Source organism: Martes martes (assembly GCF_963455335.1).
Source record: "Martes martes genome assembly, chromosome: 4".
NCBI lineage: Eukaryota > Metazoa > Chordata > Mammalia > Carnivora > Mustelidae > Martes > Martes martes.
Window position 1 is genome coordinate 63,856,781 of NC_137891.1, and position 20,012 is coordinate 63,876,792.

At 37.4% G+C, this 20,012-nt stretch overlaps 1 protein-coding gene across 1 annotated transcript in view; it reads right to left on the bottom strand.

The window, feature by feature from the left end:
* LOC308341017 (phosphatidylinositol 3,4,5-trisphosphate-dependent Rac exchanger 2 protein) overlaps nucleotides 1-20,012 on the bottom strand; it is a gene marked incomplete at its 5' end in the record, with an annotated part of 290,021 nt that overhangs the window by 200,617 nt on the left and 69,392 nt on the right. Inside the window, 2 exons of the mRNA XM_080800603.1 lie at nucleotides 9,854-10,015; nucleotides 13,182-13,283. Of these exons, the coding sequence (XP_080656729.1) occupies nucleotides 9,854-10,015; nucleotides 13,182-13,283 (264 nt within the window). The remainder of the gene's footprint in view (nucleotides 1-9,853; nucleotides 10,016-13,181; nucleotides 13,284-20,012) is intronic.

Genomic DNA, 20,012 nt, shown 5'->3' on the forward strand with positions numbered 1-20,012 from the left:
ATGGGAGAAGATATCTGCATATGACACATCTGATAAAGGACTAGTACCCAAAATCTATAAAGAACTTATCAAACTCAACACCCAAAGAACAAATAATCCAATCAAGAAATGGGCAGAAGACATGAACAGACATTTCTGCAAAGAAGACATCCAGATGGCCATCAGACACATGAAAAAGTGTTCAACATCACTCAGCATCAGGGACATACAAATCAAAATCACAGTAAAATACCACCCAATACCAATGAGAATGGCTAAAATTAACAAGTCAGGAAACAATAGATGTTGGAAAGGATGAGGAGAAAGGGGAACCTTCCTACGCTGTTGGTGAGAATGCAAGCTGGTGCAGCCACTCTGGAGAACAGTATAGAGGTTCCTCAAAACTTTTAAAATAGAGCTACCCTACGACCCAGCACTCTCACTATTGGGTATTTACCCTAACAATACAAATGTAGATCTGAGGGGGTACATGCACCCAAATGTTTATGGCAGTAATGTCCACAATAGCCAAACTATGGGAAGATCTGCAAGATCCATGAAGATCTCTTCTGAACCTTCTCCAGTTTGTGAGGGTCTCCCTTAATATGGAACATCTCTAGAAGTGAACACTACCACTCAGATGCAAGCTGGTGAATAAATCATGTAGTGATATCAGTATTTCTCCAGACCCCTACAATATATATCTTGATTCTATAAGATTGTATTAACACATTTATGGCAATCCCATCTTACAACTAATTCAAAGTGCTCCATTAGTCAACAATGCCTTTAGATCATTTTCCTCTATTGTATGCTTAAATAGTTCGACTTTTGATTTAATCTAGATTGGTATCATAGCAAACTCTCAAACCCCTTACTAATATACAAATACATTATGTTTGGGGGCACCTGGGTGGCTTAGTTGGTTAACTGACTGTTTTCAGCTCAGGTCATGATCCCAAGGTCCTCGAATGGAGCCCTGTGTTAGGCTCCCTGCCCAGCAGGGAGCCTGCCTCTCCCTCTCCCTGCCCCTCCACTTGTGCTCTCTCTCTTTTTCAAATAAATAACATCTTTTAAAACTCTTTAAAACTACATTATGTTTAAGTCATTACCATAAGTTCCCATTAGATCCTAGCTCCTGATCAAAAATCAGAATAATATTAATTGACCTCTGTGAGGTAAAACACTTCTTCTCAAAAACAGCCCAAAACATCTGTTTAATAATCTATTAATGAAACTTTGTGGGGTAATGACATCAAGCCCAACAATCCTGTTATGTTTTAAAGTATATCTCACAATATAAACATAACATCACTCATATTATATTTTACTAAATCCTACTGAGACATTTCTATCACTGTAATGATATGTCTTTAATATTTAACAGCAAGCTTTAAGAATCAGTACAGTAGGTACCTTTACCATCTTCTACCAGAGTAGAATAGTAATAGTAATAGATAATAGTAATCTACTATTATCACATGAAATCTCCATTAAATAATTCCCAGAGGATTGCTTACGCACTTAAAGGAATCTGTGTTGAACATACACATTTGTCTAAAAACTCCTTCTAAATGAATGGCCTATAGCATTTCTCTTTATACCATGTGTATAAGCTGTAAATGGTAAAGAAGAACCATAGTGCTCTTGACTTACCATGACTGAATCTGTGCATTATTACTAGGACAATGGCAACTAGAAATCATTAAGAATCTTTTAACCACAGAGATGTACAACGTTAGAAATATTAAAAATTTGACCAAGTGTATATACAGTCTTCTGTATAGTCATGATATGTCTCTCACTACAAATCCATCCCACGTACAAGTAGACACTTAATAAGCGTCTCTTTTTAAATAATGTTGTGGTTATTTCCCCCTTGCTTACATGATAAATCTACCTTTCTCTGTAGCTAAAACAAAAGAAAACAAAACAAAAACCTCACAACTTTATCTTTAAAGTAGATGAAATTTATGATATTTTGAAATTACGTGCAATTTTTTTTCATTTACCTAGAAATCCCAGGAGAGTTTCTGGGGTTAGGAATAAAGAAGTCAAGCTACAAAATTCACAGAAGAAATTGAAATAAAGTATGGCTATGAACATCAGATTACTAGGTAAGAGTCAGGAGCACTAAAGTCTATCAAAATGACAACGTCAGGCAAGTGAAGTAGAATATAAAAAATGTGGAAACAGTAAAACAAGCCAGGCAGATCATCAGAAGAGAGCAAAGCCTCTAGGGCAATGGTGCTCAAAGTTTAGAGTTTGGGAGACACACCTGATAAGCTTCTTGAAATTCCCACGTTCCCTGGTCCTACCTTCGGAGATTGAAACTGAGTAAAGCTGGGGTAGGTCCCAGGTCATTCCAGTAAATGCTGATGCATGTGGAACACTCTAAGTAAAATTGCCTTGGAGGCTTTGAGTACCTGAATCCAGGTGCTCAAGGGCATCGTATGGCAACCCTGCTGACAGGGAGATAGATGTGAGCACAGGTCTCCGCCTGAGGTAGTCCTGACTGCTTCCTAGTCCCAGGGCAGATAGGCATTGATCGTGTTACCATGGTTGCAAATATACCACATGGTCACCTCTGGTATATTTCATCACTGGTGAATATTCACTTACACCTAAATAATGTTACATAACCTAGTCAGTGTTTTATCTTCATTTTGAAAATAGATGCTAATTTTTAAATCTAGAAATCTGTTCTTTGGCAATTCCATATTTAATCATTGAACAATCATGTATGATAAACACTTTTCTCTAGATGAATACTAAAGTCAGGGTTTTAACATTTCTATAACATGCCAGACAATGTGTTAAACATTTTTTTCCTGGTATAAATCTCTAGGAAGTTGGCTTCACTGTAAAGTTTTAGGAAACAAGAGGGAGAGAGAGAAACGGGAGGGAGGGAAAAAAGGAGTAATGAAGGAAGGAAGGAAGGAAGGAAGAAGGAAAGAAAGATGGAAGGAGGACAGGAGGAAGGAAGATAAAAGAAAGGGAAAGATGTTTGGTTAGCTCAGTTTTGTACAGTCTTTCATGGGTCACCAAGTAGATGTTGAAGGCGGCAGATTATTTCACTATGGGGAAAAAAGAACAAACCTATAGAAGTACTTTTACAAAGATGGAATTTCATGTGTCTGTGAAAATAATATTGCCCATGAAAATAAGCTATTTTAACAGTACAGGGATATATCATAGAGTCATAAACCAACATTTGAGAGGCAAGGTATAAAAGAATTATTTTTAAAAAGTAAGAGGGCTTGTATAAATCATTAATTTAGAACTATCCTAAAGCTATTACCCATAATGTAATATGCATATGTACATATTCAATACAGATTTTTTTTAAAGATTTTACTTATTTATTTGTCACACAGAGAGAGAGATCACAAGCTGGCAGAGAGGCAAGCAGAGAGAGAGGGGGAAGCAGGCTCCCTGCGGAGCAGAGCCCGATGTGGGGCCCGATCCCAGGACCCTGAGACCATGACCTGAGCCGAAGGCAGAGGCTTTAAACCACTGAGCCACCCAGGCAAGCCAATACAGATATTTTTAAATAATGTGTTTACCCATATGATTCAGAGTTTTGCTGTCTCAGCAATCCCTTAAAAAATAACCAAAATGATGTACTTTTTTCATCGAGATGATTTATCCTTTTTAACATGCATTTCACTTTAAGAAGCAACATTTATCATGTAAAATCACACCTGTGATGAATTATATATATAGAACTAAACACAGCAAAGCCCCAGCAAGGAAGTTCCATGGATGGTTCTAATCCTGACCACTTTTATTAAATCAGGAAAGGAAGGCTGAGTGGCAGTTCAAGGGGAAAAGTAACCATCCATTAATAATTACACCATGGGTGGGAATCTACTCATCCAGTGCCTCTCCTTCCAAAAGCTTCTCTTTCTAGTCCAGTCTGTGGAAACCTATGTCATCCCTCCTCCTTCACCTTGCTCCCAGCAGGTGCAAAGGCTTGGGACATGACCCCTGTTCCCAATACTAGTGGAAGAAACAGATATGATAGCATAGAAATAAATGCAGTGTGATCACTGCACTAACAGAGTATCAACAAAATGAGAGCTGGCATGAATTAACACTCTTAGAGATAGCTGTGTGTGTAGGATTATTTGTTTATCATTAACTATATAGTTCATTCCATGTGGTTTCAGGTTTCAATCATTCTTTAGGAATTTGCTTTGTCAGACTTACAAAGTACACCATTTCAGTATCACCTTCCGATAGGGTGAAAAGATCAGTCTGAAATGGATGGAGCAAACCATGACTTCAGTCACTAAAGCCAGGACCCAGAGGCAGTCCATGTTGGCAACACTCCTCACCAATGGCTCCCCTTCCCACTGTGGGTGTCTCATGGTCAAGATCCAGCCAGAAAATGGTGACCATTCAGAATCTAATTTGTTAAGAAGCTGAATAATTTTGATTCTATTAATTTGAGGTATAATCAGGTGTGAATTATATAGTCAGCATACATGAAAGACTAGTAAATTCAAAGTGCCATTACAGAATTTAATGTAATTTAATTTAATGTGGAATATGATGAATTTCCATAGGTGGACACTAGTTAGGTGCCAAAGTATGCTTTCAGAAAATGACAACACCCAGAAAAGGCAGTCTGGAGCGTCTGTATTTATTTTATGGCTCCTTTTCTAATTTCCAGTGTGTCTTCAAACATTAAAAATGATTTATGAAACACTGCAACAATAGAACAAAGCCCCACCTCTGAAAAAGACCCAATGAAAATAATATTGCTAAACCACATCTGGATTATTTGAAAGGTTAAATCTTTTTATGTTAAGTTCTCTTAATATGTTATGTAAGGGTTCATTACTGATTCTTTGCAGCTATGAGGAGGCAAAAAATCACTATAATAGGAAACTAGTCACTAATTATCTGACCCCATTGTCAGCGCTCCCTGCTTAACACCAGAGTCTACCCCATTCATCTTGTCAACTAAATGTTGAATGTCAATTCCAGAAAAACACAGACTGCAGAGAGAAGGCATCATCTTGGCAAAGAAGAAGGATGACAGGAGGCTCTGAAACTTCCCCCAATCATATACAAAGCACTGACAGATGAAGATCTAACAAGAGCTACACCCACTCACTGTGGAAGAAAAGACAATTGACAAGAATGACAACTACGTGGGCGTCTCATAAGAGAATGGTTTCAATATCAAAGGAGTGTCTCGAGAAAATGAATGAAGCATTTGAATATTCTTTCAAAAAATCTTTTAAAACTACCAGAAAAGTTAAACATGAAATGAAGAATATCACATCATTTTATCATATAATGTCATAAAATATATGCCCCCCAGCAAGATTCAGCATTTGGTTCACTCTTTTTGAGATTCAATTTATTAACTGATGTTTTAACCTAGATTCTGTCATATATTAGATAAAACTAATAACATAAATGTTCATTTTATTGAAATGAAGTCCCAATCAAGCTTCCCCCCCACCCGCCCCTTACAATGATTGACTTTCAATGGCCTTCATCCCAAACCACCTATCCTTAAGTAACAAGGGCCATCTATAAATCAATTCTGTCTCAAGACAGTAGACAAATGTGTATCTACCAAATCACCTTGTAGAAAAGATAAAAAAAAATTCTCATCACAACCTCTGTTAGACTCACACCCATAAAGTAAGAGAACATGACTTAAAGTCAACATATTGTCAGACATGAACTTAATCATATGTAAAGCAGGAAATGGATGTTAAAATGGTTTTGTGCCATTATATTTCTCCATGTAGGAAGCCAAGAGGTGTCAAATTTCTATTCTGTTTCTATTTCATAAAATGCAGTAACTATTTTGATCTTATTTTTTCCAGCACCTTCACATATTAATAATTCTCCCTCTTATCTTTTAACATGATTTTTTTCAGATTTGAGAGATCTATTCCAAACAGGGCTATCACGGATATAAAGCTGAATTACCAAGTGATATAATGCTTTTTGATACTCCCTTGTCAATAGAGTTCATTAGGACTCCAAAGATTAGAGTTACCATTACAATACTATCAATCAGCCAAAAAGCAGACCAAGATGGCGACTGGTCCTGTTCTATAAAATGAATCAGTGACTCTGATTAAATAACTAATGAACTTCCTTTCCAAGCACACTGATCATTGCCCTACAATTACCTTTGGTAGAATATCCTGTGCAATGCTCTGAATGTTGGATAAGACATAAAACTGAGATATCATAAATTATACTAATAAAAGGCAGAACTTCAAATATGAGCAATTAAACTACAGATCTTCTGTAATGGCAGTCACTATGTAAATGATGACAAACACCTAATTTCTATAGTTAATTTACTTCTAAATGGCAAGCAATCAACTTAATCTAAAGAATTAGCTTAAATTTTTCTCTGAGTAGATACAATATTACACGGTGACAAGGAATATAGGATTAAACTCTGCCATCCATTAGCTGTAAGCACGTGGGGTAAATCATATGGCCTTCATTTTTTAAATCTGTGTAATGGGGATTATAATACCTCAGCAAGCTGTTAAGGGCTCACCAAGATTGCATACAATGGAAGTTCAGCCTTTCCTCAAAAGGAAAGTGGCTGACTGGCCAACAAGGACCTCTGTCCTCCCCTAGGCAAGACTACAGGAATCTTAGATTTTGATCTTGAATCTTGAGTGATGTAATAGAATGATAGAAAAATTCTTAGAGTCTATCCATTTTAGTCAGGGCACTCATGAACCTACCTACCAGCGTTGGCTGCCTAGACACCCTTGACAGTGTAGCTTTTCTACTGATTCTGTGAGCTACCCCCTATCTTTTTAAATTTTTCTTTTAGTTTCTGTGACTTGGAACTATCTAACCTTAACTGAAGTGATATAACACCTTCAGTAGTCAGGAGCATGTATTAGACAAATAGGAATTTCTCAAGGGTAAAATCCTGCCATTGAACCACAGCTTTAAAATACTACTCATTTGCATAGGATTTTACAGTATTCGTAGCACTTCCACTTATTTCGTTTGACTCCTGTAATAACCCACATAGTACGTGGGAGAGGTCTGATGCATCATCCCCAAAGTAAGGGTTAGAGTCCGGACTAGAGATGAAGTCTGCTTGAAAATCAGGCTTCAGCTCTATGTCATCTAATTCGGGACCATAGATTTCAATCACTTGTTTACCTAAATTCAACATAAAGGAATGTAACAATAATTTATAGCACAAAATATTAGATAGGCAAGATACCTGACAGATTTTACTATAAAAAGCCTTCAACTGATTAATGGGAAAATAAGACTGGATAATTAAGTGACTTACTTGAAATAAATAATCCACCTAAGGTGAAAATAATGCTAATTCATGGTGTATCAGATTCAGATCCCATTCAAGAAATTTTAGTTACTGGAGCGAGGGTGTCATCCCACAGGTGGTCCTCAAGGGTCTGCAGGAGCTTGGGGAAGGAACTAGACAGGGAGTTGTTTTCCCAACCTTATTAGCTCAAGACTTCTCACCTCAAAGGCTTTTTAAGGAACTCTCCCTTCTTGACCAGCATGCCACCTGACATCTACCCTTGGCCATGTCCTAACCCCACTAGAGCTACTCTAAACATACACAAAGCCGTCTGCAAGATGAGCAGTAATCTTTGTTTGCAATTCAAAGAAAGCTCTGTAACTATCCTCCTTCCCTCCCAGGGCCTGCATTCATCCTGTAACACTACCCCTCTCTCCTGGACAAATCTGAGTCCTATCAGCAGTTTCTCCAAAGCTTCCAGGAACAGACCAGGTGTGAGTATTATAAGAGCTTTCCCCCTCTCTCCAAGCTGGTGGACTGAGATGAGGAATCATGTTCTTATCAAAAGTTGCCAACCAGTTAGCTGGGCCTTCCTCCAAGCTGCGTTCCCTCAATGTCCCAAAACCCCCCAAAGTAGCCTGGCTGTGTCTTATGCAATTATATTCAAATCCTACTCAAACAGAATCTGTGTTGCTGCCCTTTTTTGGGACCCGACACCCATATGATCTCCTCTGTGCCTGCTGGAACTGTAGTTATATCTGATTTCCTGCAGCCAGTTTCCTCTGTCCCGATGCTGCATTTTCCTCTTGCACTTCAACTGTTTGTTGTAAACACAGAGAGCTGGTGAGATTGAGGCACCCCCTGTTAGGGGCTGTTAAGTAACAGAACATGATCCACACACATTCTTCCTTTGGGTAACTGGCATGCGCAGAGCAAGAAACATCAACTTTTAAAAGAATCTCTTAATTCTGCAGAAGATACAATTTTTAGAATATACATGAGGGGATACAAAATTATGACAGATTCCATTCCCCTCAAGTACCGAGAAGAATCTGTGAGGTTTTGTTTTGGGAAAAGGCCTGGCAGAAATCAATGAGAATCCCTGCAATTTAAAGCAAGTTCAGTTTCTCTTCCAATGCTCGAGTGACAACAGAACGACAAAAGCAAACTTCAGTCCATTTTTCTCAACCCAGCAGGACAACCGCTCCCCAGGAAAGGAATTATCATCATGAATCAACTGTAAAACACACAACCATTTTAACTGACTGAAATAAGTAGCATTCATGCTGAAATGCGAGGTCACCCTGGACACTTGAAATGAAAGAATATAGACGAAGAGAAAGCTTCGATCCCAGCTGGATTTGAAAAGTTTCATGGTGAAGAGTGGATAAACTGCGGAATTCCTGGAGGTCAACCTTTGAGGTTTCTTTGCAAATCTGAATGGATATAATTTTAGATCTAAATGGAAACCAACATATTGAAGATAAGAAACAAATCAGTCAATTATAAGGTCCTAAAGATAAAAAGCAATCCACTTGAATTTGTGTGATACATTATTTCATTGGAAACATTTTAAATCTTCTCTATACCTTTAAAAAATGTCTTAATTGCTTTACTTTATAAAAATAAGTGATCCCAGTTGAAAGCTCATCTCATCTCAATTAAGTCAATTTAAAGACAAAATTTTAGTTTATGCTTTATGTAGCACTAAAATAACATAGGGCTCCAACCCCATGAAATAATAGGGATTCAAAGTTACCATGGATGAAAACATATAACAGAGTCTGTATATCACTCTTTGTTTGCTTTTTTTCTCATTTAAAAAAATCTTTCTCTAATGAGTCATAAATCCATAAGACTTTTCATCTTGAATGGACCTTAAAAATCACATCATAGGAGCGCCTGGGTGGCTCAGTGGGTTAAAGCCTCTGCCTTCGGCTCAGGTCATGATCCTAGGGTCCTGGGATCGAGCCCCTGCATCGGGCTCTCTGCTCCGAGGAGAGCCTGCTTTCTCCTCTCTCTCTGCCTGCCCCTCTGACTACTTGTGATCTCTGTCTGTCAAATAAATAAATAAAATCTTAAAAAAAAAATCACATCATAGACGTTTCTTCATTTAGAAATGATGAAATAATTGCAATGAAATGTAATTTAAGAGATTAAGTGACCTTAAAATGAAATTCATCATCAAACACCTAATTTAGAATCTGAAAATAACAGTACCATAGAACACATACGGGGCATAACTCCCCTTCCTTACTCTCCCCAGGTTTCAGGCTATGTACTTATTGACCAAAGGAAGGCAGGGAAAAGGATAATCAAGATGCACAAATACTGAAATACCAAAGCTTATAACCCACACAATATTAGAAGGCTCTACGACAAAGCTTTCAGGTTGACGTTAAGTCAATTAACTTGCCACTCTAAAGATATTTAAAAATAATAATGACAGCACTTTGCAGAAATTGTTCCAGCCCTCTGGCATTATCTGGGAAAATGACCATTTATGGCTTCATCCAATGTCAACAATTCTACACGCAGCATAAGACATAACAATACTATTTTAAGCTCCATTGTTGAGTAGAGTGAATGTACCTCCCAGCCTTCAATGTGAGACTGCCATTCCTCTAAAACTTCTAACTTCTCCATCTGCCTCTTGGCCTCGTTTATGTTGGAACAGACAGCTTTCATGGCTTGGAGGGCTTCCATTACCGCTGCGTAGTCACTGTGTTTCCTTGGAGTCCGCTTCAGCAACTCCTGTTTATACACAAAAAAACAAATCGCCCTTTGATCTTCAGCTTTCTGGTACAGCAGGTTCAGAATGACCAGGAAATGAGAACTGCAGAGATCGTGAGAGCCACTTTCAGAGGGGACATCACAAACTCCACTAAAATTCAGATCAAAAATGAAAGGTTGAATCAATGAATATACATTGCCCTGGCACACATTTTGCAGCTCCTTTAATTTTTTTGCCTCGAAATTATTTTGTTTTAAAAACTAAATTAGATTTCTCCTTTCGAATTGTCAAATATCTCACCTGCATCATGTAATTTGTTTATAAGGTTGACCTCTGCTCCAACAGAAATAGAACTCTGTATGTCTTCCTAGAGTCTTAGTGGAACTCTAAGTCTTTAAATAAATATGTCCCATAATTTCAAAAATAATTTCAATGCCTTATTTCCTAATACACTTTTGAGAAACTACAAAAACATGCCATAAGTAAAGCAAAATTTTTAAATAATGTCTTATGCTCTAGCAAAATAAATAACTTACAAGTTCCATGATACTCCATCACTAATGGAGCAATTTATGCTATTTTCACCCATAACTCGGTTTCACTTTCTGCAATGAATGAATTGCCATAGGCCCCTCAATAGCTTTTTTTGTTGTTGTTTTGATTTGGGGGGTTTTGGGGGCATTTTATGGTTTTTTCCATTCAGGATATCAGAGCAAGCATGATCTTTAATCTTTTAAATATATTAAAAGGTTTTGTTTGTTATTTAGAAGCACAAAATTAAACATCTTCACCCACTGTCTAGACAGTTGTGACCACATTGCTTTTTAATTAGTCATTTGTTTCTTTACTACAGTTGCCATCATCACGTAACTAACACAATTACAGAAATCCTGGGGCAAGTCTTTAAAATAATTTTCTTAATTCTTAACATCCAGTGGGAAACTATGTATTTGTTATACTCTCTTGAGGTCTGTTACTGTTGAAACTTCTGCCATAAACTTTGACCCTGCATTCAGTATGTTCACACTCCGTTCTGCAGAGCTAGCACCAGAAGAATATACATTACATCACTCCGAAGACAAGATTTAAAAACTTATGTTGGATCACAAATCCATAAAAGAGATATGCTGGCTTCTCTAAAAATTCTAAAGTGCAGAAGTATTTGTAAATTATGTGAAGTGGTCGAGTCAGTCTGCAGACTGTGATTTGAGGTCCTATGGAATTGTGCCCAGTGCGTATCTGTGAAGTTGAGACGTGAATGTAGACAATGTGAAATAGCAAGAAAAATGACTAGTAATAATCTTTTGTCAGGTACTTTCTATGAACACTGTACTGGTTGGCCACACCAATAATTTCAAGTTCCACAAATATGACCAATAGATTGTTTAACACACAGCCTAACCCCTAATGTTTTTCTCTGAATAAATAAAACCAACCAAAATCAAAGAGACTATCAGCACAATGGTACAACAACAACAAAATTAGCAACACCAACATTTCTACTACAAAAGTAAATAGTTTCTTCATGTTTCTTTGTGAAGATAATCATCCAAAGAAGGGGAAAGATGTCATCTTTCCACTTCTCGAAGGAGCTCTGAGTTGATCTATTTCTTCCTAAGCAAGGACGTGTCCATTATTCTATCTTTTGAGAGGTCAGATCAGCCAACCCTATCTGGTGGTCATCCCCATCCAGAAGTGATTTAGAACAACTACTTAGCATGATATCCTTCTCTTAATATCACTATCCCTTCTGACTCTTAAAACAAACAAATGCCTGGGATTCCAAAATCAGGTCCAGGAATAGCTGACGTGATCTGAGTCACCAAGTCAAGAGTCTGAAAGGACTCTCAGAAAGACAGGAGTCACGTTTGCCCCAATCTTCCTGAACTGAAGACCATATGAAAGGTCTGCAGAACTGAAGATCCCCATGTTAGCTTCCCTCTGTGGCTTAACCAAGCAATTTTAACTTGTTTTTTAATAAGGAGAAATTGTTTTCAAAGAAATTTTACACAAAAACCCAATTATGCAACTCATGGAATTTGTAGTTAAAAAAATGTATTTTAAGTTCAAATTCCTTACATTTGTTTCTCAAAAAGTAAATCAATAAGAACACCAGTTAATATGTGCATAACATATTGAAATATTTTAAAAATTTAGAGAGCAAGCAGTAGTTAATCTATTAAGATAAATCAGAATCAAATATATATGAATAATAGCTAACATATACGGAGTACATACTGTGCTAAATGATTTGCATAAAAGTTTAATTACTATTTTTATGTAATACATTTTCCATATGTGTGTATATATATACGTATATACACACATACACAGACATACACATCCGTTATACACATCCTTGCAGACATACGCTACAATTTCATCATTATTTCTGCTTCATTAATAAAAACCCAAGGCTTTAAGAAGTTAGATTACGTATTCGGTCACACTGCTAGTAAGCAGAATACTTAGGATCTGAACTCAGAGCTCCTGTGCTCAACCACCAACCCAAACTGCTATTGTAGTTCCAAGAAGCACCATTTCCAGAATTGCCATTCTAATCTATTCACATATTCTTACAGTACAAGCATAATGAGCACATTAAAATATGTTTTTCACAATAACACTTTTAGTCATTGTAATGAGGCAATGGCCTACAACCATTAATGCGTCCAGAGGCAGTATTTGCTTAGCACGGTCGTTCTACATCCTACCATCTATTGTCCCATGTGACCCACAACATTCCCGGTAATACTGATTCAAAAACCAAACTGTGAAATTATGTAACTTTCACTTTAAGTTCATTAGCATCAAGAAGACACCACTGTAAGGGGAAGTCAAAAAATACAATAGTAGATTTACTTAAGATAACAAACCCTGTAGATAATATGCAATATAAACTTGTCATAAGGTATTTAATGGGATCTATCTTGAAACTAATGCATTTACTCTAAATAAAACTCAAACGGATAAGTTTTCTACAAAGAGCACTAAAAGTCTCTTTTCCTAAAAGATTTGTTTCCTAATCCATATATATGTGATGAAATAGCTATTTTCTCTAGTAACTATGATCTGCCCTTTCTTTGAAAATCAGATTATTTAAAAGAAAAAATTTTTAAAGCAAAATATGCAGCAAAATATGCAGATACAAGGAAGATACAACAGTGAAATAAACACATAAAATACCTTCAAAAGGAGAGGGTATTTGCAAATTCTTTGTATTGGTGTTACTAAATATCCTTCTAGGGGAACATCTGTATTCTTCCGTCCTCCAAGTAGCATGCAGTTCTGCAGTGGAAATAAAAATAATTAATCACAATTTCTTAAAGCTGAAGCCATGAAATTTTCTTCTATCATAAAATTTTCTGCTAAAAACTTGTGAAAGCCTGTCTTTATACCTTCTTTCTCTGAGATCAGCCTGTGAAATCTCAAAAAATATTTATAGAAGACAAAGAGAAGTATTTTCATATTATGTTAGTTATAGAAACCAAAATATGTTTTAAATACATACCTTTAAAATTAAGTCTGAGGAAAAAGAAATAGGATAGAGATGGAGGAATAAATGATGGGTAGGTGGATGGATGGATGGATGGACAGATGGGTGGCTGAATGGACTGATGGATAAATAAATAATAGACACAAAAATACACAGATCAATTCTGCTTAAAAAGGGAGTTGTGTTGTAGCTGAATTGTGGTGATGTGCTGTGTTGTAAAGAGCAGGGCCTGGAGGCAAATGGGTTCTATACATCCTCACCACTGACTAGTGATGTAACTTTGGGTTGATTTCAGAATGCTAGTTTTCCTGCCTGTAAAACTGTCATGTTTTAGCCAAGTGATTGCTAAGTCACTTTTAGCTATAATACCCCACCAGTGACAATGGCCAGCCTGTCTCTAAGAAGGAGGTCAGGTACGATCACCAGAGGGGCAAGATGAATGGAGAAATCTCAAAAGCAGCAATCAGAATAAGATGAAATAGAAGAGAAAATCAACTCTGATTGAAAAAAAAAAAAAAAAGCCTATATCCTCTGAAGCATCTGGTCTTTATTTTATAGTTTAAGTATCAATTTAAAACAGAAAAAGTTTAGAAACTTGTGCCAAATCCTTTTCCTACAATGCCTAACAGAGTGGCTGGCAGAAAGAAAGTAGTCGATAAATATGTAATAAACGGAAAAAAGGGCTCCTCAAATATCATACTGATAATTTAGCAACCTTTATACCAGCATTTTACAAAAATTGAGCCTACTGTCCTACATTCATTGAGAAGAGAGACCAAGAGCTGAGCAGGAAAGGATGAAAAAGAAAAGACTGGGGGTAGCAGTATTTGCCCCCCACCCCCGACTGTCATGAGCAACTTGGCTTTAGCCAAGTGTATTCGAGTCAGCAAAACTAACATCATGACTTTAACTTCACCCAGACACTTCAGAAGACAGGGGAGCAAAGAAGTGTTCTGACTCAAGCATGCTCTTTGAGGGCTTCATCCCCCATTGCAATCAGTTTATCAATATATTTTTTCCAACTCCGCATGGTGTTGTCCCCAGAGGAACCGGATGAAACACAACTATGTACATCTCACTGTATCCCTACATGTAGGGATATGTAGCATCCCTACATACATTAGCGCCCCTTATAAACACAGCCACCCCTTTCCCTAGCCCTGGGTTGAAGTACCCTAAGAAATTCATGACTGCTTAACACACTGTTATTTCCTTGTCTAATAGGACTGTACAGATCATGAACTGTCTTCATAATAGCAGAGGTGGGTTGTCACTTTAGACTGGCTTATGAAAGCCAACTCTATCTCCATGCGTCCAGAAAGAATATCTTCTAAATGAGCTCCCACAGATTTCCCTGATGATGAGAATTGTGGCAGCATATCCAAGTACCCAAATAATAGCATCACCAAATCTGTAAACTCTTACCTGTTTTCCCAAGGGTGACTGTTATTACCCCCCATTTTATGGAGATGGAAAATGACACCAGCGATACAATGAATTTCTTAAAGTCATTCAGGTAATTAAAGGTCACTTAGTACCAGAACAGGAATTATAAAAGCCAGGTTTCCTACCAGACTGTGCTGCAGGATCATCTAAAAACCAGCACTCTTGGGACTTTACCGGCATGGCTTGACACAATTCAGTCAATAAACTAGATCAAGGGGATCAAAGAGTCAACTGTGCTGAGAACAGACCGGATTCACTAAGACAATGAAGCTCCAACACCTCCTAAAAAGCCCTAAAATTTCAGTGGCATAGAAGCCTCTTCTGGCTGTGGCAGAGAAAAGGGATCAGTAAATCCTATAAATCCTCTTCCTAAAAAAAAACAAAAAAAAAAACTGTAACCTCAGCAAAATTGTCAAAAATATCAACTTCAGGGCTCTGGAAATCAACTAAAGTCAAACAAAAAAACCGAGAAGTGTTTATTCATGAAAAACTGCTGAAATTTCAGGTAAGAAAGGTGGGAGTCTATAGCATTCTCACAAGAGCTTCTCCCACCTTCCCCCTGCCTCCTCGTGCCCCCACCCTCCTCAGCTCGCCCTGCACAGTGGCCCTATTAAAATGGTGCTTCCACAGTGGCTCTCCTGCAGTGGCCCCATCACAGGGGCCCTGACATAGTGATAGACCCTGAAAACCTGCTTTCAGGTGGGGCAGCAGAGGGTAAATATCTCACAACTGAGGGCGTTGTCAATAAAGTTAGCACACTCTATAAGAAAAATGGAGAATGCCCACAATTCTGTTAGCCTGAGATTACAGCCCTCTTTGGAGCAGATAACAGGCTGTGCATCTGCAGAAAAGACCCAAGGGGGAAGGGGTGTCCCCATGGAAAGAAAAACCTAGATCTGACTCGAAAACTGCCTACCCTTTGAATGTCTGCCCCACTCCCCCAAAGTAACACATAGGTCCATAGACAAGATGATTAACGATGTTTGGTCACCTCTGACAAACCACCGACAGAACTAAGTTAAGCAGTTACTGGAATGACCCCCTAAAAAGAGAGGCTAAATTATAAAACAAAAAATTGAGTAGCAAGAGCAGCTGTACATACAAGAATCACAGGTTCTTTTTTTTTTTTTTTAAAGATTTTATTTATTAATTTGACAGACAGAGATCACAGGTAGGCAGAGAGGCAGGCAGAGAGAGAGGAAGCGAAGCAGGCTCCCTGCTGAGCAGAGAGCCCGATGCAGGGCTTGATCCCAGGGTCCCGGGACCATGACCTGAGCCGAAGGCAGAGGCTTTAACCCACTGAGCCACCCAGGCACCCCAAGAGTCACAGGTTCTTAAATCAAGTCCAGGAAAGTTACAAAAAAACAAAACAAAACAACACAAACAAAAAACAACAGGAAATAGACTTTATAAATTAAGATGAATATTGTTCTTAGAGCAATCCCCCCCCCAAAAAAATAGTTCAAAAAAATCAACAGAGGAAATAAAACAGTACACTAAGGAAGGTAAAGGAGGAACAGAGGGACAACAACAAAAACACATACAGAAAAAACAATAAAATGGTACCTGTCAATACAACAATATCAATAATTCAGTTAAAGATCAATGAATGGAACACGCCAATCAAAAGTCAGAGATGATCAGGCTGGATAAAAAAGCAAGATCCATAATGATGTACTATAGTTGGCTAATTGAATTTAAATAAAATAAATCTTTTTTTAAAAGGCAAGATCCAACTATATACTGTCTCCCAGGGACATGTTTTAGATTCAAAGACCTAAATAGTTTGTAAGTAAAATACTGGAAAAAGATAGACAAACAGTACAAGAAGTGTCATGACTATAATAATATCAGCGAAAACAGACTTTAAGAAAAGAAATATCCCTAGGGACAAAGAAAAACATTTTACGATCAATAGAAATACAAATACAAGCACTATCAATGAGTATATATTTAACAACAGAGCCCCAAAACATATAAAACAAAACTGACATAATTGAAAGGCAAGACAGACAATTTAACAATTATACCTATAGATTTCAATATCCTACCCTCAATAACTGACAGAACACCTAGACCAAAAGACAAAGAAGAGAAGAACAACACTATGAACAAAACTGACCTAACATTTATAGAACATTCCACCCAACAGCTACAGAATATGCATAGTTTTTAAGCACACATGGAACATACAGAGAGAGGGAAAAAACAAAAAAAACAAAAAACTCCAGGACAGACCATATGCTAAGCCATAAAAATGTCTTAATGAATTTAAAAAGATTTAAATGATTTAATTATGTTCTCTGACCAAAATGGAATTAAACTTAAAAAGTCAACTACAGGAAGAAATCTGGAAAATTCCAACCTTGGGAAATAAAGTAACAGAATGTTAAAACTGATGATTCTAAGATTTTCCCCTACCGACAAGCTCAAAAATCAACCGGCCAGAGATTTCTGGATGCTGGAAGAACACATGAAACTCCTAGGCCAGAGCTACAGGACTTTTTTTTTCCTTAAAGCAATAGCAGCAGCCAGAGTGTCATTATTTTGGGGCCAGTTTGCCCAGGCTCAGTTCCCAAATCGCAACACAAGGAAGACCAGGTGGCCCATGCACATGGACACCAGGAGAGGAGACCTGAGGCTAAGAACCATGCATCTCTCATGAGGGCAGCAGGTGTGACTGCCCGCCGATTAGGAGGAAGAGAATATCTCTACCTTCTGATATAAACATCCTTTATATCGTGATATAAACATCCTTTAAAGATCAGCCAGAACAAAAGCAGTTGGCTCCTCCGCTCGGAAAATGTGCAGGGACACAGTTCCATGCAGAACTGCCTTCCAAGACAAACTCTAAATAAAGAATAGACTATAGATATTATGAAGGAAAGTAGACCTTTTCAATAACTGAATGAAACTGAAAACACATGTAAAATATTATGGAATAAAACTAATGCAGTGTGTAGGACAAAATTCATAGCTTTAAACACCTACGTCGGAAAAAGCAAAAAGGTCCCAATAAAAACTCTTGACAAACTATGAATATAGTGGAACTTCTTCAACTGGAAGAGGACATCTGCGACAACAGTTAGCATCACACTTCATGATGAAAAACTGATTGATTTTCCCCAAGATCAGAAACAAGGCAGGCATGTCTGTTCTTATCACTTCTATTCAATAGTAAACTGGTTCTAACCAGTGCAAAACCCAGGGGGAAAAAAGACATCTATATTGAAAAGGAAGTAATATAACTGTCTTTACTCTCAGATGACTTCATTCTATATGTAAAGTGTCCTAAAGAATCTACCAAAAAGCTACTAGAACTAATACATGAATTTAAAGCACATGATAAAAAAATATACAATAAACAAAAATAAATAAAAGTCAAATGTTTATATGGTAGCAATGAACAGTCCAAAAAATGATATTAAGATCATTCCGATCACAACAGCATCAAAAAGAGCAAAATACTTGGGAAAAAAATTAACAAAGTAAGTATAAAACCTGAATACAGACTTCTTAAATAAAATGAAAATATGTTCATATGGAAAAAATTTAATAAATCCTACTTCAACAAAATGTAAGAATTTTGATTTCCAGGGACGCCTGGGTGGCTCAGTTGGTTAAGCGGCTGCCTTCGGCTCAGGTCATGATCCCAGCGTCCTGGGATCGAGTCCCATATCGGGCTCCTTGCTCGGCGGGGAGCCTGCTTCTCCCTCTGCCTCTGCCTACCACTCTGTCTGCCTGTGCTCACTCACTCTCTCTCTAACAAATAAATAAGTTAAAAAAAAAAAAAAAAAAGAATTTTGATTTCCAAAAGATAACATTTTTAAACAAACCACACTGAGTGGGAATATTCACAAATTATATATCAGATACAGAAGCTGTACCCAAAATAAAGAACACTAATAGCTCAATGTAAGAGAAACATCTCAATTTAAAAATGGAACAAAAGATTTGAATAAGCATTTCACCAACAGGATATATGAATGTCTAATAAGAACATTGAAAGCATGCCTGATATCAATGGTCATGAGAGAAATGCAAATAAAAATCATCTTGAGTTAAACTACACATCCACTAACCCAGCTATAATTGCAATGGAAAGTCCATGTGTTTGCAAAGATATAAAGAAACTGCAAATGTACATTACTGGTGTATATGGCACAGTCATTTTGGCAATTTCTTAAACATACACTTACTATGACCTAGCAATTCCACTCTTAGCATCCATCCAAGAGAATGAAAGTATCCACACAAAGACTTGTACATGAATGTTCATCTCAGCATCATTTATAAAACAGTTCAAACTGGACATTTCCTGACTTTTTCTATACTAATACTTCTCTCTGAAAAGATCTTCAAGGCCCATCATTAATCATACTTTCTTGCTGACCCAAAGTCCATACACCGGCAAATGGATAAATAAAATATGGTATAGCCATACAACAAATACTATACAGCAATAAAAATGAATGGCATATGGGTACATGTTACAATGGCGATGAACCTCAAAACATTTTACTCAGTAAAAGAAACCAGGTGTAAAATATTACATTGAAGGATTCCATTTGTAAGAACTATCCAGAAAAGGCAAACTACAGAGATTGAAAGTAAATCAATGATTGCCTAGAGTTTACAGGGGTTGTAGAGATGGGCCAGGAGCAGGCATGAGGGACTTTTCAGGGTGCTAGAAATCTCTATAACTGGATAGTGGGGATGGTTCCTCCACTCCACATTTGGCTAAATATTATTGAGTTGTACACTTACAATGTGGTCCTCACTGGCAATTAAATTGTCCAAATTACTACCAAAATACGCATTTCTTTGTGCTCTGCTGAAGAAATGAAACATATATTCTTCTTCTTTCTGTGGAAAGTGAGTAAGGAATTTATGCAGGAGAAAGGTCAATCTTTAAATTTCTTTTCTACCATACCCAGGATCTGTTTCCTTCCTGTGACTGCCCCACTTACAGCTCTCTTAGCAAAAGCAAATGAAACCCTAGGGAGCTGAGGGATATAAAAGCGATGATGAACTCTGGCATAAATGTCTCCTCTCACTAAGAATCTGTGGTTCTC